At 47.0% G+C, this 24,375-nt stretch overlaps 1 protein-coding gene across 1 annotated transcript in view; it reads left to right on the forward strand.

Annotated features, from left to right (window-relative positions):
• The window catches only part of NAGPA (N-acetylglucosamine-1-phosphodiester alpha-N-acetylglucosaminidase), a 167,364-nt gene that overhangs the window by 76,323 nt on the left and 66,666 nt on the right, over positions 1 to 24,375 (forward strand). Inside the window, exons 3-5 of the mRNA XM_078680175.1 lie at positions 7,926 to 8,065; positions 10,196 to 10,304; positions 10,981 to 11,109. Of these exons, the coding sequence (XP_078536301.1) occupies positions 7,926 to 8,065; positions 10,196 to 10,304; positions 10,981 to 11,109 (378 nt within the window). The remainder of the gene's footprint in view (positions 1 to 7,925; positions 8,066 to 10,195; positions 10,305 to 10,980; positions 11,110 to 24,375) is intronic.

Genomic DNA, 24,375 nt, shown 5'->3' on the forward strand with positions numbered 1-24,375 from the left:
AAATCTACACCTACGGAGGCACCAACCCCCTGCCGCTACCAGGGGTCATGCAAACCACCATTGTGAGCGGGAAACTCTCCACGAAGGCCAAGTTCCACGTGACAGAAGGCACGAAATGGACTTTGCTCAGTTGCCACACGGCAGAAGATCTAGAGCTTGTATTCTTTGCAAACCAAGTCCATGAGTCCCACGCGGAGGCCTTGCTTGAAAAGTTTCCAGAACTGTTCCAGGGACTGGGAAAACTTAAAGTAAAGAAGTTCCGACTACACATCGACAAATCAGTACGACCTGTAGCCCTCCGGCACCGGCGCGTGCCCTTCAATCTCAGACCGCAAGTGGAGGTAGAACTCAGGAAATTGGAGGAACTGGGGGTGATAGAGAAGGTGTCCGGACCCACACCATGGGTATCCCCCCTGGTGGTAGCCCCCAAGCCCAAGCAACCGGGAGCGATTCGACTATGCGTCGACATGAGGCTGCCCAATACGGTGGTGAAGCGGGAGCGGCAAATCACCCCGACCATGGACGACATAGTGGCGGATCTAAATGGCGCAAAGTGGTTCTCCAAGCTCGATCTGAATGCAGGCTACCATCAGCTGGAGTTGGAACCGGAAAGCAGATACATAACCACTTTCTCGACGCACGTGGGGCTATGCCGCTACCGAAGCATTAGCTTTGGGGTATCGTCCGCCGCTGAAGTTTTTCAAAACGCCATTCGTGAGGTGCTATCGGGACTAAGCGGCGTCATCAACGTCAGCGACGATATCCTAGTTTACTCTGACACCCTGGAGGAGCATCATGCTCACCTGAGAGCGACCCTGCATCGACTAGTGGACTGCGGTCCGACCCTACATAAATCCAAATGCTCCTTCTATCAAGAGAGCATAGACTTTTTCGGGTACACATTCACGCGAGAAGGGTTTAAGGTAGACCCCAAGAAGGCGGAGGCAATCCGAGCAGCGAGCACTCCACGGAATCCCACCGAAGTGAGGAGCTTCCTGGGCATGGCCACCTACTGTTGCCAATTCATCCCGAACCTGGCGGCCATGTCTGAGCCTCTAAGGACCCTCACGCGTCAAGACCGAAAGTGGGAATGGTCTGTAGCTGCCAACAAGGCGTTCCATGATATCAAGACCAGCCTGCTTGACAAGATGGTGATGGCGTACTTCCAGCCCCAACGCAAAACAGAACTGGTCGTCGAAGCGAGCCCGGTCGGGCTTGGTGCGGTGCTCCTACAAGAACATGGGGCCGAGGTATGAAAGCCGGTGGCCTACGCCAGCAAGGCACTGACTGACACCGAGACGCGCTACGCACAGATCGAACGGGAGGCGCTAGCCATTAAATGGGCGTGCCAGCATTTCCACCTGTACCTGTGCGGCCAAGAGTTCACCGTGGTCACCGACCACAAGCCACTGATTCCCCTGTTTGCAGGCTCGACCCGTTTGGCTCCCCCGTGCATCGAGCGGTGCAGTTGCAAGGCTATAACTTCAAGGCCGTATTTTGGCCAGGAGCTCACAATCCTGCGGATTACCTCTCACGGCATCCAGAATCAAGTACCTCTGGGCACGCCACAGACACCGCTCCTGGAATTGAGGCCTTCATCCACATGGTCTCGCAGTCGGCCTGTCCCAAAGCAATGACACTGGCAGAGATAGGCCAGGCCACATCGGAAGATGACACCCTGTCCAAGGTCAAAGAAGCACTGCAGGAATACAGCTGGGCGCACTTCATGGATGGAGCCCGAACCCTCCGGCTGGAAGTCAATCACGCTCGACAGCAGCTGTGGCAAGTGAGGCATGAGCTGAGCGTAGGGGAGGGCGTCGTCGTCCTAAGAGGTCATCTAATCGTGGTACCTGAAACCCTGCAGAAGAGAATTATCGAGTTGGCCCACGTGGGACATCAAGGGACGGCCAAGACCAATGCGAGGTTAAGGAACAAGGTCTGTTTCCAGCCATGGATGCGATGGTCGATGAAATGGTGAGATCATGCCATGCCTGCACCATCACAGGTGGAGACCCCGCGCCCGTGGTTACGGAGGAACCATGCACAACCCCGTGGATGCACCTGAGTGTGGACTTCGGGAGTTTTCCGGATGGCCGTCACATGATGGTAATCGTCGACTCGTACTTGAAGTTCCCGGTTGTGGAAGTCCTATCGTCAACCGCATTCCCACAGGTGAAAACAGCCCTGGACCGAACCTTTGCGCTGATGGGCCTCCCGGCAGAGGTTAAATCTGATAACGGACCCCCCTTTCAGGGACGGGAATTCCAGGGATACCTAGAGGACTTCGCCATCCGACACAGAAAGATCACCCCCTAGTGGCCCCAGGCCAATGGGGAAGTGGAAAGACTTATGAGGACCCTCAATCGCGCTTTGCGCATTGCTGTCGACAATGGAGAGAATCCAGAAACTGCCCTTGCCCAGTTTTTGGGGGCATATCGTCAGACGCCTCACAGCACCACGAAGTGTGTTCCAGCCCATCTGTTGTTCAAACGAGCCCCGAGAGACATCATACCGGCGGGCCCAGAGTGGGCCCCAGAACCGAGGAATGAGGAAGCCGTTCAAGCGAGAAGAGAAACGACCAATCGGAAGGCGAGCGAGGCGCGCCATGCTAAGGTGCCAACGTTTCCCATAGGAGACTCGGTGGTGATTAAAGACCGACATCCCGGGTGGAAATTCCAGACACCTTACGAGTCTGAGGTCTGGACTGTAGAAGAGATCAAGGGAACGATGGTGACGGCCCGAAGAGGAAATCAACGGGTCACGCGGAATGTCTCTAGCTTCAAGAGAGCTGCCGATCTAGAATCAGACGCCGGAAGTGAGGTCCACCCTTGCATGACACCGCCAAGAAACTCGGCCGTATCGTCACCAGCCTGGAGTCCGGCAACGGAGGGGAGTGGGACGGTGAGCCCCATGGTTGGGGACCAATCAAGAACACCCTGTCTGTCCCCGGACCGCGATGAGGCCACTGAACGTCACCACGAGGTGCCGATGTCTCCAAGCCGCCGCAGCCAAAGATACCATCTATGGCCCAATCCGGGGCCCAGTCAGAGACTCCGAGACTTTGTGTGTGCCTCACCATAAGAAAGACTTTGATCCTGGTGCCGGCTAAAATAAAGGAGGGATGTAGAGTGCCACTCGGGCGCTCCTCTACTTTGTATCCACCTGTACATGCATCCCCACACCCCTCAGGGCGGGCCCGCGCCGAGGGGATAAATAAACCTGCGGAAGACCGCTCGGGGTCTTCCCGCCTGCACCCAGTATGACTAGTGTGGTGTCGCATTCATTTACTAAAGCCAGGGCCTGCCCGTAGCCGAGCAGCCCTCCACAGACTGGTAACCTAAAACGTGCATCCAACCACATATCCCGCGCCCAGAAGCCTCAAGAAACACGCCAGGCTTCCTTCCTCAACCCGAGATCACATCAGCTTATTTCCACGTTAATTATACAGTGCGGCTCATTTTTACAGTTTCCCCGAAAACCAAATCATAAATACAATATACACCTACTTACCTGCGCATAATGGGCTCTTTGTGTAGATGCACCGAAACTCTACTTTTTACACAGTAAGATTTTTTGTTAATTAAAATGATATGTCCCAGTGGGATGCAAACAGGACTGCAAAGTGCCAAACACAAACGATGAGTGATTGATATCAAATGACTTGCACGAGCCTGGCTTGATTGCATTTAGAACGCCCCATTGGAATCCTGCAATAATTAGTAAGATCTAATTTAATTCACAATTGCAGGCAAGGCTACACAACCCAAAATTATATTTAACAATCATTGCATTTGAAAGAAAAACGAATCGTTATTTTGTACTTGTTTTAAGATCAACTGAGTTTTCAGGCTATCTTGCTGCTCCATTTTCCAGGGCTTCTTAATATTTTTGCATCGCGCTTTCACTTTCACTTTAAGTGAAAGCGCGATGCAAAAATAAACACGTGGCTGAGTGAAAACAGATGGCAAGACAAGTAACAGATGGCCCAGCCTAATCGTAAGAAAGTGCTTCACGACAGCCGTAAAGCAGATGCGCCTGTCCAAATGGGCCGTCTGAAAAGAAGAAAGAGCAGCGACAAAAAAAAACCATTTCCAATGGCAGACCACCGTTTAGCATAAACAGTGACGCATGCCAATGGAAATGAGGGGCGGGGCTACGAGCCCGTTTCTAAAATCTCCTCTCTAACTATAGGTCTCGCCGAGCGAGCAAGCGATGGTGGGACAGGGTCCGCCTTTAGCATCACTATATTTCGAACTGTGCGTTAGGACTATTTCTTATATTTTTTGCCATCACCCCAATAATTTACTGGGTATGCCTACAGGGAAATCTTTTAGTGGGCACACACTTGGATGCATTAAGGGAGGTATTCCATTATCCTGGACTGCTTGGGATGCCCTGGTGGAACCATGTTTGCAGCACCTTAACCAGCTGAAACTCAACATTATGTGAGAGGATCCCATGGTGCTTAAAGGGGAAACAATAAATAAGGTTGAAGAGGCTTATTGGCAGAATAAAAATGATAAGAGTCTAGTAACTGTGGTATCCTGGTACAGGGGTTCTTAACGCACAAATCCATTTTTGACTTTGAACCCTATTTGGATTACATGAACCCAGAGATACGGCCCTCATTATATATATAATTCCACCTAGGGACCATTCCACTGAAGGATTATGTTGTTAAATGGAGTAAGACCAAGGACATTGATTAAGTGCGTGATTGTGCTTGTGGGGAAACTGAAACTATTGCCTATTTCATATTATTTTGCACAAATGTAGTGAGTGAGTGCATGAAATGGCTTGCCTTCTTATTTTCTACTTATTTTTTTATGAAACGGATACCGTGGCTCTCTGCTACAGGACTGATCATCCAGAGATCTATTGTGCAGTTTATTTGTATATTTGAAGTGCTTGGATCATGAATGGGAAATGAAAAAAATAACTGATTTTAAATTGTATAGTGTTGTATTTATCATGTAATGTTTTTAACATTTTATCAAGGTGCTGTGTTTTTCTGTTAATTATCTTTGTAGGTATATTGTATTTATTATGGCAAATGCCGAGAACAACAAATAATGATGAAATCAGCAGTGAAGTGAAGTTGATAAATCGTTTTCGAAAGAACCAGCCAGGGTGCATGTAATCATGATACCTCAGAACATTTGCTGTAAACCGAAACCTTTAATTTTGGGATTTTAAAATATGGGTTATAAATTCATAGGTTATCACGACACCAAAAATCCGAATTAATTGCAAAACGGATCAAATTAGTAGGAGCTTGCACCCTTTCCACTGTTGAATTATTCATGTGAATGTTAATAAGTTAGATGTAACCGTTTAACATTTAGAATCTTTATTTTTATCTGTCATCAAGACTCTGAGTCGTGGAATTCAAAAGCTGAATCATGCATGCTATGACTTCTGTTATAAATGTTATAATTATTAGTGAATATGACTGATTCTCAAGACAACAACTTGAAAATGTGTCTGCACCTTAAAATTGCGCAGATAAATTGGATTAATAATTTGTTGTATACCTTAATCTGTGGCTCTGACACTGTCAAAGATGCTCGTCTAATTTTAGTAACTTTCTGCATAACCCTATAAGGAAGTAAATATGAAAAACACTAAATAGTAGAAATGACAGTAATGTAGCATAAAAAGGGCAGCTGAAAATTAATATTCACTGATCTATATGGACGACGGACTAGTTGCTACGGAATTCACTAAATGGGTGCTTTTCTAGTTTGTAGCCTACGAGATAGCACACTGTCTGGTTGCTAAAGACGTCATTGGGACATTCTGAAAACTGACCTAAAAATGCATTCCGCCCATTGCTTACCATTGGCTTTGTTGTTTGTAACTCACATTTGCTTGGTTTCTATTAGCTGGCTTTATTTGTTGGAGGCTGTCCAGCATTTCATTGTCCTTTCCGTTGAGCATAGCCTGTTTATTGCATTCTTCCATGAGGGCTCGCTTTCTGTAAACAGGCCTTTAGATTTTGTTCTTATCTTGTCACATTTGCTGTGCATTCTAAGATAGAGGTCAAATGTCGTACTCTGTCATTTGAGGGATCTTGGTGTTTCCTTTTGTGGCTTCAAAGTGAGAAGATTTCTGTGACAATCTTCCTGAGTACTGGGGGTGTGAAAGGAAATTTATTTTTTGCACACAACATTTAAATGTCTGTAAATGAACTGTGCAAATATTTCAGAATATATCTGAATTAGTAAAGTACAAATGAAGCACATTGTTTGTAATTGTGAAGTGTGGTGAAAACAAATATTTTAATACAATCAGAACTAATCAATACACTAGGTGATGCCATTTCCACACATTAACTTTTGTGTGCCTGCATAGTTTCATCAGTAAAAGTCTATGTGCAAATGTAATGGTCATTTCAATTGAAAAAGCGTTGTCTGTAATAGCAGTGAGCTACCACATCATGCATACTCCACTCTATGCCATTCCACTCTGTCCTCCCACTCCACAACACCCCACTCTGACACCCCACTCCTTGGATCTCTACAACACTCCACGACACATCATGCCACTCCACTCTATCCTACTCCATTTTATCCTACTCCACTCTATCCTACTCCACTCTATCCTACTCTCCACTCCACGACACTCCACTCTGACACTTCACTCTACTCTGACACTTCACTCCACTCCACACTGTCCCATTCTGCTCTACGACACTCAACTCTGTCCCACTCCACTCTGACACTTCAGGCCACTCTACTGTATCCCACTCTACAACACACTACTGTCAGACACTTTACACTACCCAACTTTATCCCACTCAGTTCTATGACACTCAACCGTATCCCATTTCATGCCACTCCACTCTGCGTCATTCTACTCCACTCTGCTCCACTCTGTGCCATTCTCCTCTACCCCACTAACTTTTAGCCATGCTGAACAGCAGCCATGCTGGCGTACAATATGGCTAAAACACATTGCAAAGCCAATAGCTGCGGCATAGGCAAAACCTGTTGGTTTTGCCTATGCTTCTTTATTGGGAGATTTCCAAGTGTAACACAGTGTTGGTCCGTTAGAAGGCAGTAATACTGCTGGTCAATTTTCTAACGTGCATACTAATTAAAGGTTGTTTACTTAATTTGTTACATGTGTTCTCTTTTCCTTCTTGACGGAAAGGGTTGTAGACCTATAAGTAAAAATAACTATTGTGTCTTATAAATAACAGTGAATACAGTTGTATTCAACAGCCTGACACAAGTCTGTCTGCAAGAATTAGAATCTACACCCGACATCTCTTCTGTTCCCCTACCAACTTCAGTAATAATCCATTGTACCCTCCCTTAGTAAACCCAACCCCTAGTAATTTTTGTCAGCCCATCGAAGCGCAGATTATCATTGGACAGCCATGTCTGCATCTGATACTGACAGCTGCAGTCTTTTACACCTTTCACTAATTTTCAGTTGGCTACATCGGACAGGAGGGTTCTACTGTTAAATTTCCTCTAAATCTTAACTTAGACTGTTCCATCCTCATGCTCCCGTTACGCCTCCTTTTCAACCCCTCAAGATAAAGTGTGCTCCTCTTAAGACAGAAGGTCAACCAGGACGTGATATTTCCTTGGGATAAAAAAAGGCCTCTTAGCACAATGAAGTCCCCTTGGAAAACTGGACACCATTGAGGATGCGGGAAGTCTATTGGGCCCCTCCAGGATAAGGAAGCCTCTCAGTGTCCACAATGCCTCTTATATGGGATGCATCTATCATCTTGTAATCGAGGATGATCCGGTGAAAACAAGTTTTCCAATCATTGGCAGTGTCACTTGGCAGCATTTAATAATTTACTTACTAGTAAATGCATAGGTTTGAGGGTAGATTGTGTCTAATAATAGATATCATAGTGGATCTTTGCTTTCGTGAATCCATTATATACACAAATTGTGTTTCAGCTACCTGTCGGAAGAGGAGGTTATGGATGAAGTTAATCCCTTTGTACAGCTGGTGAGCGGAGTAGTTTGGCTTCTCCGGGATGGCGAGGTCTACATAGAGGAAAGCAAGAAAGCAGAATGTGATGCAACTCAAACAACAGGTACAAATATCAGCTTGCCAGCTTGGGTTGTGACTTCTGAATCATTATATTAACCTCCAGCTGTAGAACAGGTCTCCAGTCAATTGTTGTATTTAAATTTGCCTCAATGATTCAACCATAACCTGGGATCAGATTTGGTATGTGTCCTGTAAACATAGGTGTTTAAAGGTCACAGAAATCATAAGACAAAGAATAACTGTATAATATACGAAAACATGAGCCAGCAATTCATTACATTTGTGTCCAATACACAAAAGCCAATATGTGTTTCTCCCCTCTGTGACTGACCAAATACATCTCCCCCTAACCTGAAGGATGCTATACCCTTTTCCATCAAACTAGGTTTTTATGATTATTTTATCAGACAGAAGCGGTCCATGACGCAGCATCATATTTGAACTCCACTGGGATTTACATAGCACAGCAAGGGTAGCCACATATTTTCTGCACCCACCTATCAGCACTCATTATCCGACAACTGGTTAACAGATGCCGAGAATGACTGTTTCTAAGCCTTGAAAACACCCCAGGCCTGCGTGGCACTGAGGGGCGAAACACATGTTAGCAGTTGAACCATCCAGCATTCGCTGACGGTTTCTCATCTGCAAACAAGGAGCTGGACAAAGCAACCCCAACCAATGAAACTTACGATTTATGAAATTGCACTTCTCTATAAACAAACAAATTAATTTGAGGAATAATGTTTTTGTATACTTAACCATAATATGTTCTAGCCAGTTATTATTTGTCTTATGAGTTCTCTGGGGTGTTGTGCGATTAACTATGTTTACTATTACTATGATGTGGGGTAAATGGACCAAAACCCATATATCTAAGACTGCACTCACACACCATCTGGTCTTTTGAGCATAACAAGTAATATAGTGTTATATCACGTTTAAGGGGGTCCTCCTTTATTAACGTGTCTTGCTTGCAACTCCGAATCTACTATTTGCACCCTTCACAAGTTCTTTGTAGACTATCTTTGGGTAATGACACTGTGATTGCAGTATGGTGTAGTGTAATTTTGAATATGATTTTGCTCATTGCAAATATGGAACATTAGTTTGACTTTTTTCTCCATTGTATGTATAGATTTTATTGACCCAAAAGAGCATGACCTCCATGTCACTCAGGACAAACAACTCTATACTTCATGGATAAAGGGCGTACAGCCTCACATCCCTCAGACACTGGGCAGAGAGCTAATAATGGTCCTGGAGCCATATCTAGAAACATTGGGCAGCAAGACCAACTCCTATTAGACGTGGACAGAGAGCACTGCACACTTGAGATACTAGGCAAAGTACAGATAATGATTGTAGAGAATCACTTACCCCTCCATACTGAGCAGAGAGACCCATGCCCCGCAGATACTGAGCTGAGAGACCTATGCCCCTCGCAAACTGAGCAAAGAGACAAATGCCCTCTGCATACTGAGAAGAGAAACCTATGCCCATCAGACACTGAGCTGAGAGACCCATGTTCATTACATACTGATTGGGCGTTCCATGCTTTTCAGATACGGAGTAGAGAGAGGGACGCCCTATGGAAAACCCCTTGAATATTGGGGAGATCCACCCTCATTAGATTCTGAGCAGAGAAACCTTTGCCCGTTGGATACTGAGCAGAGGTAACTATGGTAATTCGATACTGAGCAGAGACCTTATCCCTCAGATACTAAGCAGAGAGAACCATGCCCCTCACAGAATGAAAAGAGACCCATGAACGTTGGATACTGAGCACAGTCCCTTGCCCCTCAGATACTGAGCAGAGGAGCCCATGTTCCTAGGATGCTGAGCAGAGCGGTAAATATCCCTTGCATACTGAGCAGAGAGATCCATACCCTTTGGATACTAAAGAAAGAGATGCATGGCCCACAAAAAATGTGAAGAGATGCCCAAGTTCCCGGGTAGTGAGCAGATACAATCATGGCGCTTGTATACTGAGCGCAGAGACCTACGCCTATTGCAAATGGGGCAGAGACAAACTGATGACACTCGGGTACTGAGCAGAGCCTCACACATAGTCTATACTTGCCAGAGAGCCTCACACCTCTCATACAGTGCAGATTCCTTAGCAAAGCTTATCCATGTGTTTTTCGTGTGTATTATTTGCTTTCTTTTTCAGGAAACTTTGACAGATTCATCAGTGTGACGTCAGCGAGAACTGCTGTTGGGCATGATAGACAGGGGCGTCTCATATTATTCCACGTGGATGGCCAGACTGATGCAAGGGGGTGAGACTTTGTTGCATGCAACTTCACTGTTTGTACCATTGCTTTCAAATCATGCAGGGTATTGTGAAAAGTTTCAGGCAACTCTCTGAGTTCATTTGTGTTTTGACCAGAGTCCTGGTACAGTAACTGGATTGCATCTGGGTGGCTTGTATTGTCCCTCCTGGAGTTTAGCAACTGGTCATCTGACCAATATATCCTACCGGAAGGTGTTGGCAGATCTGGACACCCCCATGTTGTACCAGCTCAGGGAGCCAAATGACCTGACCTAGCCCACGTTGTCCCTCTTCAAGGATCTGCCTTATAATTTCCCTCACTGAGCCAACAGGCAAACGTTATTCCATATTTTCAATTCATAGACCTGTGTTGGCACAAATTATCTATGTGAAGGAAGTCCTTAGACCTGTACTTGCCCTCATTAATCCATAGGGAGCAGATAGAACTGTGTTGATCTACATTTCCCCCCAACCCATAAAACCTGTTACAATGTCTTGCTGGTGCGCAAAGGACTGATTAACATTGGCTGAAACAAATCGCCACTCATGAGTTTGTTAAAAATATGTGCTACAGTGGATGAGGCAATACATGTTCTCACTCTTTTGAGTCCCTAATGTAGTCACTATCCTCTGCATTCCCCATTTTTCCCCTCTTGTAACAAAATTATTATTTGATTTTGCAGGCTTAACCTCTGGGAAGTAGCTGAATTCTTAAAGAAGCAAGGAGTTGTGAATGCCATAAACCTGGATGGTGGTGGGTCAGCAACTCTAGTGGTGAATGGCACACTTGCTAGCTACCCATCTGATCACTGGTATGTACTGGGGAGATCAAATATAACTTAAGGCCCACTCTAACAACAACTTCAGCACCACTTGGGGGATATTGGCTTTCACAATCTACATCTCCTTGGGCAAGACAGAGTAATGGAACCGAGAGCCCATTAGGGATTACCCCCTCCCATGCAGTAGATAATGCATCCTCATTTGTCTTAATAAGGAATTATTTATCACCCAGTATTGCCTATATTAAGGACTCTCAGGTCATCAGACAGTAAAGCATCACCTCAGACACAGCCATCACTACCATAATTAGAGATGTAATACGTCAAGTTTCCCACTAGATGTCTGCCCAATAAAGAGATTCAAATACATTTTACTAGTACTTGATTTCAATCCTGTGTTTAAAAAAACACCCAATCAGATCCTACAGATATGGATAATTGCAAGCCCATTCCTAATTTACCATATGTTGCTAAGCTCTTAAATCAGGTTATATTATTCTATGTTTAACATAAGTCACTACATAAATAAGTTAAATCTTTTCTCATAACTATTTATCTACAATTGCTTCACTATTTTCACTATTGAATTACAAAAAAGGAATAAAAACAAATTAATTTTAAGTACAGCAACTCTTGAAAGTTAGTTTATTAAATACAACTCACATCTACATATATTACCTTCATTATACATGTATACCTTCCATGTACTTATGTATCTTTAGATGTATTACTTTGATTCTAATTCAGGATCTCCAATGCACTACCCTATATCTCACCCTATACCTCTCACAACATATCCCCTACCTCCACTCTGACTCATCTCAAACCTCATTCTACTACTCTCTCAAATGCACTGACTACCCTATTTCTCATCCTATGTCTCTCAATATATCCTCTACCTCACTCTGACTAATCTCAAACCTCATTCTAATACTCTTTCCAATGCACTACCCTTTTTCTCATTGTATCCTCTATCTCCACTCTCTCACTCATCCCAAACCCCGTTCTACTACGATTTCCAAAATAACCCTTTCTAGACTCTTTCCCTCCTCTACCCTTCCTTACAGCATCTCATACCTCTTTTACTATTCAGATCTCCCAAACAAACCTTTCAAAACCCTTTCATCTGACTCTTCCCCCCACAACCTACCCTTTACTCATCTCAAACCTCCTCATACTGCCCCCCAACATTTTTATATCCTTCTCTCATCTATCCTTTCACTATTCCTTTTCAATCCAAATAGCAGAATATAATGTCCACCACCCAAATTAATTTCATATTTGCCTGTAGTAATTCCCCATTAATCCGGTTTGGGTTCTGGAGTAGCGTGCTACCCACCAAAAAGCGCTTCAACACCTCATCAAAAGTAGCAAGCACTACATAAATGAAAACCCTTCCCTCTTCTATCCCTCCACTATCCTTTTCAATCCAAATGACAGAATAACATGCCCACCACTTCAGCAATTTCCATTCTAGCAGTATTTCTGATTTGTTAGTGGCTTTGAAGAGCCTGCACAGGCTCATGGACGTAGAACGTCTAAATGTAAGTCACTTTATTTGGTTGACTGAACACTTATCTGGCAGACATCGCCTTCAGATTTCAAAAGTCTGAAGCTTAAGGTTCCGTGCCCATGCCTTTCGTTCTGTGGCTCAAATCACTGGACGAGACCCCCCGACATTAAACAAGAGGATCTTGCGGCATTTAAATAGTTATAAAAACTCCTTTGTCCTGTCTAAAATATTCAGAACTTTAGTTTCTGCTGCGATCAGTTTGATAATCAAACTGGTGCTTGCAGCACTAAGCACATGCATTGGTGCTGTCATTAGCACGTCCCAAGAAATGTTTACATAACACTCACCCTTGGTACAAACTTGATATTTCAAGAAAGATGAATGACGATGCGGCTCTCCAGATAATGGGTTTTGTCTCGGGGCATCCCTTTAAATATGTTCATAAAGCTAACAGGTGTCTACAAGAGGGCTTGGCATCCTTCTTTATGCTTCGCCGGAGATGGCACCTAGGTCATGTTCACTATTTTAGTTTAATTCACTCGGAGCTTATTTCATCTTAGCTGTGAAACTACATGGTCTGGGACTACCGGCCACCCCCCGCCTTACCATGCAAACTATCATTAACAAAACGTATCAGTCAATTCTTTGGAAGGCAGGGGGTCTCGTGACCCCCCCGGCCGTATTTATTAAAATATGAAAACAAATAAAAATTGAATAAAATAACATTATTTACATAATTATTAAATGCAAAATTCAGACATTAGATTTACAGCAAGTTAGACAGGTATGATGGGCTAACCTTAACAAATGTCTAATACAGCGTGTTTCGTAACCGCATCTAACATCCTACATATCAATTTTGCATTCTAATAATTTCTGGTCCTACGGCAACGTCGCTAACCGGTGTCAGATCCTTTACCCAGCTACGCCCTCACGTCTGAGTGCGCATGCGCAACATGGGCCCGGTTACCGAGAGAGTTTGTCCCTCTCCTGGTTGCCCTCGTACGCTCCGTGAACTCCATTTAACCAAAAAGGAGGGCCCTTACACTCGCGCCATTTGCTGACGTCATAGTGTATGTGCGGGGTGGCTACCAGCCCAAGGAAAGCGTGACTCCCTCCCCCGCACCCTTACAAGCAAGCGGATATCCTGCCCCTGAAGTTCTAGGACAGACCATTGGCCCCTCCCCCTGGGCAGCCCCATTCGCTAATGGTGCCGCCCCCTAAGGACCTTAAATTGCTGCTCACCGATTATGAGCTTACCGCATTACTCCACATAATAAATACGACAATTATAATCTAAGAAGGGAAAAAAGGCCTAAGGAAAAATGATTAATGCATCAGCAACAACACAACCAATTAAGAAGATTAATATTAACATTGCCTGTAAACTGGAAAAAGGCCTAAGGACCGAAAACATATCCATTCTCACAGCGTTGCAAAGCCTTTCAGAGGATACCTACCAATGTCCTCCACTTGAATTCTATTAACAGGGATGGAGGGTGGGGAAAATTACAAGCGCCACAGCGGGGCGAGGAGCGAGCCTGGGAAGCGCGGGCACAAAGAGGACGCTTCCCGCGCTCCCCAGGCTCTTAAACCCCCCCTTTGCTACAGGTCCCGCCCCTTTGACCCGGAGGTACACAACGGCTTCCGGGTCAATGGCGGGACCCCCGGACCAATCAGGGCGGGTGAGGGGGCCGGGCCCAGCCATGTGTGCGTGGGGGCCGGGCGGCCCCCCCTTTCCTCATGGTCTGGGACTACCGGCCACCCCCCGCCTTACCATGCAAACTATCATTAACAAAACTTATCAGTCAAACAGAATTCTTTGGAAGGCAGGGGGTCTCGTGACCCCCGGCCGTATTTATTAAAATATGAAAACAAATAAAAATTGAATAAAATAACATTATTTACATAATTATTAAATGCAAAATTCAGACATTAGATTTACAGCAAGTTAGACCGGTATGATGGGCTAACCTTAACACATGTCTAATACAGCGTGTTTCCTAACCGAATCTAACATCCTACATATCAATTTTGCATTCTAATAATTTCTGGTCCTACGGCAAGGTCGTTAACCGGTGTCAGATCCTTTACCCAGCTACGCCCTCACGTCTGAGTGTGCATGCGCAACAAGGGCCCGGTTACCGGGAGAGTTCGTCCCTCTCCTGGTTGCCCTCGTACGCTCCGTGAACTCCATTTAACCAAAAAGGAGGGCCCTTACACTCGCGCCATTTGCTGACGTCATAGTGTATGTGCGGGGTGGCTACCAGCCCAAGGAAAGCGTGACTCCCTCCCCCGCACCCTTACAAGCAAGCGGATATCCTGCCCCTGAAGTTCTAGGAGAGACCATTGGCCCCTCCCCCTGGGCAGCCCCATTCGCTAATGGTGCCGCCCCCTAGGGACCTTAAATTGCTGCTCACCGATTATAACCTTACCGCCACAGGCCAGCATAGTTGACCGACTATCTGGCCCCCCCCAACTGCCTACACTAAAAGGTCATACCCTCCTAGCAAAACCTTCAACCCATGCCAGCATGTTCCTTATCAATAGGGCATTCCCTGACTCTGTCAAGTGGACCCCATCCCGCAAGTAGAACTGTTCCCCCCCCAAATGCAACCATGAGGTCTGTAGGTGAGGAGTTCGAAAGAGCTTGTCTGTTTTATTGTTGACCCTTTTTACCGAGTGATTCAACGCCCTGACTGATTCACCCCCCCTCCACTGAAGCCTTGGTATCAGCTGTGACCACACTATAGTGCACTCCATTAACCGTTTCGCCAGCCAACCTGCCGCTGAGATGATTTCTTCCAACAGAACCCTTCTGCCCAAGTCGACTAAATCATTCCCCCCCAGATGCAGGATGACCACTGAGGGCGGGGAGGTGTGTCTTTCGAGCAAATCTGACATATAACCCCTAATCTGACTGAGGCGAAGCCCCCCTCTGCCATGGAAGGAGACATTGAAACCCCCGCACTCCGCCCTCCTTCTACCCGCTCCTGAAAGGAAAATTGGTTTAGCACGTTTCACATAAGAATGACCGACTACCCATACTATATGTGTCCTCCTTTTGTCTTCCTGCTGTTGCAGAGATGTTGATGGTTGGTTTTGATGACCCTGTAGTAATTTCCGCCGTGCGTCACAGGCCCGAGAAACTAGAATATAAACATGGACAAAGCAGGCGTGAGGGGGAGTCAACTGACCCTTACAACATGTGCAGCCGCACATAACGCTTATAGGCATTGGAAGACCACCTCTCAATCCTCTTCACATTATTGACATTCAATCCCCTCGCAGTGGCCTCGGTGGCTGCCCCAATCCGAAAAGAATGTGTCCCAAATTCCTTGGGGTTTAAACCTGCTTTGGCAATACTCATAGCTAAGACTCTTTGGAACTGAAATCTGGTCAAAGGGGTACCATCCGCATGCATTAGCAATGCTCCCCTTGCCTCATCCGCCCGTTGTTTGATTAACGCTTCTACATGTGACACCGGGCAGCACGGGTTATTCGGTGCCCGATGTAGCACTAAACTCTCCCCTGGCCTCCTGATCAGTCTTGAATTTCCGAATGGTAACGCGCATTGTGTCGCCCCGAATACTGGTATCTCTCAGCTGAAGGCCACCCACCCTGTAAAAAAGCCAGGGAAAAGGCAGCCTTGAATAATATTACCTCTACCGAAGAACTGCATGTGCCTGGCAGGTCGAGGAATACTACTGTCAACCGTTCTAGACCGATCGGCCTTCTGCTATCGGCGGTGGTTGCCTGTAAGCGCCGCCATCCCTTCAAAGCCTTTTGGATTAAGAAGCTGTTCTTAGGATCCCTGGCTCCCCTAGCTTGTGCGAAAAAGGAAACAGCTGCCTTATGTCTAGGTTGTGTAGTTGGGGGCACCAATCTGCCAAAGTGTCGATGGGAAGTGACCTGGGAAGGCCTCTGCAGCTGGCAGGTGTTCCCTGAATACCTGCATCTTAAAGCGAGAAAGGGCGTCAGCTGCGTTATTCAAGACCCCTGGAACATGTTTGGCCCTGAAATGTACATTCAATTTCATGCATCTCAGCTCAATCTCTTTTAACAGGCGCAGTATGAACTGACACCATGCCGCCTGTTGATTGATGCATTCCACCATGGTCATGTTATCTGACCAGAAAATAACCGATCGATTAGCCAATTGCTCGGGCCATACATTTAACGCCACCCAGATTGGGAACAGTTCCAGGAACCCAATGTTTGGCCCTACTGTTTTTCCTTGCACGAGCGGGACCCCAAAAGCACGCATGAGCACGCAAAATTCCTGCAATGACCAAGCGCTCTCCTGTGAGCCCGCCAGACCCAGGAAAAGAAAATCGTCTAGGTAATGCATGACATACTGGTGGCCCGTAGATTGTCTCAAAACCCACTCAAGGAAAGAGCTGAATGTTTCAAAGTAAGCACATGAAATAGAGCAACCCATGGGCATACACATATCCATGTAGTATTTGCCTTCGAAGGAAAAACCTAGCAAGTGTTGGTCTGCTGGATGCACCGGGAGCAGTCTAAACGCTGACTCAATATCTGATTTCGCCATCAGTGCCCCAGGACCCAAAACTCTCAACATTTCAACTGCCTGGTCAAAAGACGCGTATTTTACACTACAAATGGACTCATCAATCGCATCATTCAAGGATAGGCCCTTCGGTGCAGACAAATTGTGAATGAGCCTATACTCGCCCTTTTCCTTCTTTGGGACCACTCCTAAAGGTGAGCAGACAAAATTCTGTACAGGGATGTTAGGGAAAGGCCCCGCTACTCTACCTAGGTGCAGTTCCTTCTCTATTTTGTTTGCTACCACCCCGGGGTTGTTCTTAACTGACAACTGGTTCCTACACTGTGGTATCCCGGTATAACCCCCAGCTGGAATCCGGAAACCATGTGTGAAACCCTCTTGGAGCATCCTTGCGGAAGTATGGTTAGGGTATCTATTAAGCCAAGGGGATCATAGCCGCCACTATAATAGGTGAATGCGCAATAAGGGGGTGTCCTCCGCTACTCTGGTTTCCTCTTCCCTCTGTTACCTGACGCACTACCTTTTGACCGGCATGTCATTTCTGGGTGGGAAGGGTGGCCGCATATGTAACACGCGTGCCTGAATTTGCAAGTGCCCGGTGCCCTGTTGCAAGTTCGCCCATTGAAATCCCAGCAGACTCCTTTCCCACCCGTATTACCTCTGGCCTTATTGGCCATTTCCCCGCCTTGCGCTGGCCGAAAGGGCTGTTGAAAGGGCTGCTGGGGCTTGGGGGAATATCCTTTGTTCCAGTTAGCGCTAGTACCTGCAGGTTGCCCCCTCTCAAATTGAGAATGCCAGGAAATAGAGTCAACTTTGTCCCAGGCTAAAGATCTGTTAAACTCCCTCGATTTCCTGAAAGCTATGTCATATTCTTTCCATGAGTCCCCCCCATGATTCTCATTAAACATTGTAATCCTACTCTGATAGCAAGCCATCTCAGCTTGCATACCGGGGAAACGTTCAGCGCTAACTGCACTAAACACAGAAAAAGCCCTGATCCAGTTGATGAGCATCTCCTCTACCCTAAATTTGTACAACTGAGACCGCCCTTCACTAGGCAACATCATATCCTTCTGTGATTTAGCATATTCCCACTCCTTGTTGTCAATCAGCAGTGAGAAAATATTAATATATTTGTCTGCCCAAATCAATTCCTTCACAATTTGAGAGACATGCTGCGCCAAACTCTCCCCCCTGGAGGTAATCGCGCCTTCGTCCAGAACCGGCAGGGCAACCTCCTTACCACTTTCGGCGGGTTTCGTTGGTTCCACGGTCTTGACTGTGCCCCCATTGCTCGCTGGACCTGTTTGGGGAGAAATCGGTGCACACGGCGTGGTACTCTCGCCCCTAGCCACCAAGATTTGAGCAACCATTCTCTGCGCTTCTGCTGAAGGGTCTGCTGCGGGAGGTAACATTCCCCAACCATGAAAGCACTGCTGCTATCTGTGCCGCTAGTTCTGGTGGCACTTGACCCAGAGTTGCTGGAAGTACCGGCGGGACAATGACCGGGACTGGGTTAATCGGTGGCGTGACTGGGGGCGGGAGAATGACGGGGACTGGGTTAATGGGTGGCACGACTGGTGCTATCGGCACGCTTACTGGAAGTTGCGGGGCAGGCGTTGGTGACCCAGGTGCAACAGGCGCTCCATTCGGTACTGGCCTCGAGGACCCCTCTCCCGCTATGGACCTGGGGGGGCGACCACCCACTTTCTTCTGGCACGTTTCGGTGGTGTCTCGAAATCCCCCCTTGTTTTGGGCGGCACTATGGTCCGTTTAGGCCTTCCCGTCGGTCCTGCCTGTGCATCAACCCTCGCACCCAACTCAGCGAGAGTCTTACCCAATTTGTCCACCTTCCCCAATCTCTTGTCCATTGCTGACATTCTGCGCATCATTGTCTGAAACATTAGCTCCACGTTCGAACTCCCTGCACCCCGTCTGGCAGACATACTGCTCTTACACCTACACTGCTCAGTGCATTAGTTATTGGCACAATGTGCCTTGAACCTGTCCAAGTTGGAGGCTCACAGGCTGGCCGTAAGCACCACGCAACTGTGACCGCACACACCAGCTTGCCTGGAGTGTTTGGGCGAGCGAACTCTAGCCACGCGGCCCGCCAGAAGCAGTGAAATGCAGGCCTGCCCGTGTCCTCAGAGCCCGCCGTCCACCGTGAGCTCCATAGCTACCCGGTCCGCAGCGGCCCTTGTCTTTAAGTCTACAATGAGAAAAATTGTTAAAAACCGAATTCTGTAAAACTTCCCAAGTGCTTTGCCTCAATTTGTTATTGAATCACGCAGCCTGAATTCAACACACCATTGATCCTACTGATCACTGCACAAATGCTGAAACTGGGCCGTGGTAAACAGTATGCTATTCAATAACGAGCTGTCTTATAAACTGTTTTATAAAATGCAAAATTGGCCTGAAACAGCTATCAAGGCGCTGCACTTGGCACCAACTCAGTTTACTTTGTTAAGTAAAGTGAGATTAAGTGATTTGCCCTGAACCAGCTATCTGGAATTCATTGATCTAGAATACCTTAATTTATTAGGCACAGTGAATTCTAAGTGATTTGCCCAGAATCACACCTTCCCCCGACCTGTCCTTTTTTCTTAAAACTGCCTTTAACGTTTTTCTAGGCAATGGACCGGTCTGTCCCTGCTAAAATGCACCTTGATCGGTTCTATGCTACTACCAAACCCAGCACTGGTCTCCCATTCACTTGCTGGCCGTGTCGACCCTGCTTCGCCCGTGTACCTCGTTCTGAGTATGCCGTGCAGATCGCACTCGCTTTGTCGGGCCAGTCCTCTAGCGGCCGCACCACAGGGCCCGCAACGTACCTTGTAATGATAAAACCTGTTCAAAGTAAAGCCCGCTCTTTGTGCCTGAAGCTCCCACCGCACCGCCGGACTCGAAACTCCGGATGCAGTCCCGATCGGCAATCCTGCTCTTCTCGCTCAATGAGCACCCGACCGCCGCTCCAAATCGCTGCAAACCTGAAATACAAAGCAAGATAAAATTACAAGCCCCACAGCGGGGCGAGGAGCGAGCCTGGGAAGCGCGGGCACAAAGAGGACGCTTCCCGCGCTCCTCAGGCTCTTAAACCCCCCATTTGCTACAGGTCCCGCCCCTTTGACCCGGAAGTACACAACGGCTTCGGGTCATTGGCGGGACCCCCGGACCAATCAGGGCGGGTGAGGGGGCCGGGCCCAGCCATGTGTACGTGGGGGCCGAGCGGCCCCCCTTTCCTAATGTGCAATTTGTTATCAGTGGCTGTACCCTGACTGTGTGAACTCAACTATGGAGGTCAGGGCCTGATGTCGTCACTGGAAGAGGGTAAATCCTTTGTGACTGGTTTTGTGTATGTGACAAACTAAAATGGAAGCAGCACTCTTGATAGCCATGTACTCAGTTGTCTAGAACGGACACAGTAGTACATGAATGTGTCGGTTACCAAAAAGATTATTTTTTGCTTGTTTTAATACAGTATTCATGATACCCATTTTGTTGCTGTTATGATATGCTCTGAGCTCTCCATAAGCCTGAGAAAGGACGTTACATGTTCCCCTCTTTGGCTTCACTGTAACACAGAAGAAACGCAGAACTAAGGGCCAGATTTATATACTGGCGAGAGACACGTTTCTCTGCCAGGGCGACGGAGTAGACCACTCCATCGCCCTGACAGAGATGCTGGCTGTCAGATGTAGAAATGACTGCCAAGCAGGCGGTCATTTCTAAAGCATTGCCAGAAACCGCCATCACGCAGTTTGCAGGACTCCATCAACATGACTGAGCCTTGCGCAAAAATTTTCTTTTTTCTTTTCAAAAAGAAAATCCCAAAGTGGGATTTTCTTTTTGAAAATAAAGAAGTTAATTCTCCCCTCGTCATGGGAATCTCATAGTGAGGGGGGCATTTTTGTTTTTTTACCGTTCCTTACTGCCAGGGTTTGCCTGGCAGTGACGAACAGTAAAGAAATATCTATATGTCCACCCATCTTAATTTGGTGGACAGACATATAGCCAATTCTGCAATAGCCCTTACTCAAATGGATTGTCGCAGATGTTTGACTATTGCAGTGACGGAATAGTCACCGCTTTATCTAAACCTATGGCCCCCCCGCATTTAAATCGGGCTGGCAAACCACTTTGTTGGTAGGGAGTGAACTCAGTCGCCTTTGCGATGGAGTTCCCTGTCTGCCAACATCTAAATCTGGACCTCAATTCGTGTTTTATACAGATTACCTGAGAACTTATTTTGGAGACCAACAAACCACTTTTATGTATCCGGCAATTGTTGGTTGTGTTATTTTGTATCGCAGAATTTCTGTGGTGCTACCTGCTCCTGATGACGCTGCGAAGTGTTTAGATTTACACTGGTTTCTGGGCATTCTTTTTCGAAGTGCATTGTGGGAAGGGTGTTGGCTGTGTGTATGCACAATGTGAATGATGTTGGTTGACGTGCAGGATGTTCAGAGGCATGGTGTAACATGGTGCTGCATGTGGTGCAGTACATAAGCATGTTTTGTTGTGGAGAGTTTGAGAGGAAACACAGCCACACCTCTACTTTGGAACTGCAGATGGTTATCAATTTTTTCTTGTTCTAGCCGGCAATGAGTTCCATACTTGGGCTTAGTGGTCGGAGAAAAGGGGTTCTAGTAGCTCATGTCTTTTGGAAGAGAGGCACAGTCAGTAGTGGAGCGCGCATTGAGGTCTGAGGTCTTGCGTGACCATAGGTGAGGAGTTTTCGCTGATTGAAGAGTGAACCTTTCCCGTGGATTGGTTGGTGAGTGGATCATAGCTTTAAAGGTGTTCCATCTAGTTTTTAGGAACCAGTGAAAGAAATCGTGACTAGATGTAATATGGATCTGCATTGATAGGCTGTGAAGTTATCTGGTGACACATTTAGGATTCTCTGTGGTTTCGAGGTTTTAACAGGGGATCTTCATTGGTGCATTCAAGATGGGAGACTACCACTGTAATGTCAAATTGGATTTTTTGCTAGTATGAGGAAATTTGTTAAAGGCTTTGCATTATGTGAAAGTTTTGTTTAGCCACTAGATTTACTTTCATTATAATTGTTAGCTCAAGAGAGGATCCTAGAGATGATTATAGACTGAACGTGACGGTCCTAGGTTTTTGGCCTATGTCAGAGTAGTTGAAGACGCAATGAACAGATTAAACTTGCCTTCTCTTTGGGCACATTGCTCTTTGCTAATCGTGACTGGGCACATTAGAAATTGGAATAACCACCTTTAGACAGGCCTGGCATTAAAGGGTACCATGGCAGCACTCATGGTGTTGTCATAATAATGGGCATGCTAGACGGACCTTTTTTTCCACTAGACTAATAAAGGTCACACTCAAGGGTGGGGGGTGTTGCGTGACATCTGGCAAGTGAAACAGCCATTATTACAGAACGAATTTCATTCACTGCTGTACTGAATCAGTGAGGGAGCAGCCCCTATGAGGCAGCTACCAAAGACGCTAATGAGATTTATCCAATAGCCATAAGAGACACAGGCCACGGCAACACTATACAAGCTTTTGATCACCTGGGTTAGCGGGTTAAGAATGATGTTTCTCGGGGGGGGGGGGGGGGTTGGCATACCACTGCATGAACTAACGCTTCTTTCCCAGTCAGCTACTTTCCCCAGACATTGCCCGGAGTATTGCCCTGGGTGCGTGCAATACTTAACAGGTCTCGCCTTTCAATTCAGTATCATACTGGACTATCGAGGAGGAGTACAAGGGGAATTGGAGGGTGAGATGCCTTGGCGAAGTAAGTTACGGAGAAATGGAAGACGGCCACACGCATATTCTCTGACCAAGTAACCCAAGGACATTCATGGCCTTAACCTTATCTGTAATACTTTTATACTTCTAGAGTTATACTTCTAGAGTGTGGCGACAGGGTCCACCCCTTCGGGTCCGCCTATGTAGTGAGGAAATACTACGCTTCCAGTGGGTTCCTTTTTGGGTTGCCTACTCTTTCTGTCTATATGTCAAGAGTACTATGGACATGTGTGAAGCGAGCACTGTATTAACTTGCCATAACTCTCACGAGAAGGCACAGTTTCGCACATTTGTGATTGTTTATTTGTATGTTTGTGACTCAAGCATGAAGTTGATCTGTCATGACTTCCTTTGTGAAGCATACTTTGCCACATATCCACAGCACGAGTAGAGGGGGAGTACTGTTATGATATGCTGAGAGTTGAAGCATGTTCGTACAATCGTGCATGACCTCTGTGCCCCACTTTTGCTATGCCGTTAGTTCTGTGTACGGGATCGGTCACAGGAGGGGGGAGGGGAGCGACTCTGACCCAGAGAATAGTGATTTCAAGGAAGGTCCTCAACTCAGGTCGTGCGTGCAATCCCCAAAAGGAAAGAAAGAAAGCAGGGAGTCAGTCTGATGTTCCTCACCGGAGTTTGTTAGGGACCGGGTAAGTGAGGGACACCAAGTGGTACAAGTGCGCTCTACTCGAGGAGGTAGTGCCTGAAGTGCTCGTGAGGGAAAGGGAGCAAGAGACTGTACACTCATTTACACTAGTCAGGAGGTTGTTGACTACGAGCTTCCCAGCCCGCCACCTTGCCCCGTACCTTTGTAAGCCACGCTCCTCCCGCGGGAGCATGGCGGGGCGAAGCACCCAACCGGTGGCCTCCTGGCTTGTCGTCCTCCGCTGGGCTCTGCCACGTCTCCTTCTCTCCGCACTCGGATTCTGCTCTCGCGTTCTCGCTCCTCTCTCCTTCTCCGCCTCGGGAAACACTGTCCGTCGTCTTCCGGGGTCCTCCTCCTTTTGGCACTCTGACGTCCCAGGGGGTCGGAGTCTCGTCTTCTACGCCGGGGATTTTAAAGGGGCCGTGTTCTTTATCCTCTTCGGCCCTCCACCATTCCATCAGGTCTGCACGGGTCCACTCCTCCGGGCCAGGTGAGGTCGGCTGTTCAGCAGAAACAGAAAGGGGGGTCAAAGGGACAGCCGACCACCAGTCACTGTTATCGTGTTCCTCCCGGGGGCCGGCAGGGTGGTAACCCGCCCCGTCACACCCCTCCCCACCTGGACTCTCCCGATCGGGGAGAGGGAAGACCCTAGATAGGTAGTCCGCGTTCCCGTTATCTGTGCCCTTCTTATGCTGCACCAAAAAGGAATAGGGCTGTAGGGAGAGGAACCAACGGAGTACTCTAGCATTGAGTGTTCTGTTCCTGTACATCCATTGCAAAGGGGCGTGATCTGTCTGCAGTATGAAGGACCTC

Source organism: Lissotriton helveticus, chromosome 3_1, assembly GCF_964261635.1.
Source record: "Lissotriton helveticus chromosome 3_1, aLisHel1.1, whole genome shotgun sequence".
NCBI lineage: Eukaryota > Metazoa > Chordata > Amphibia > Caudata > Salamandridae > Lissotriton > Lissotriton helveticus.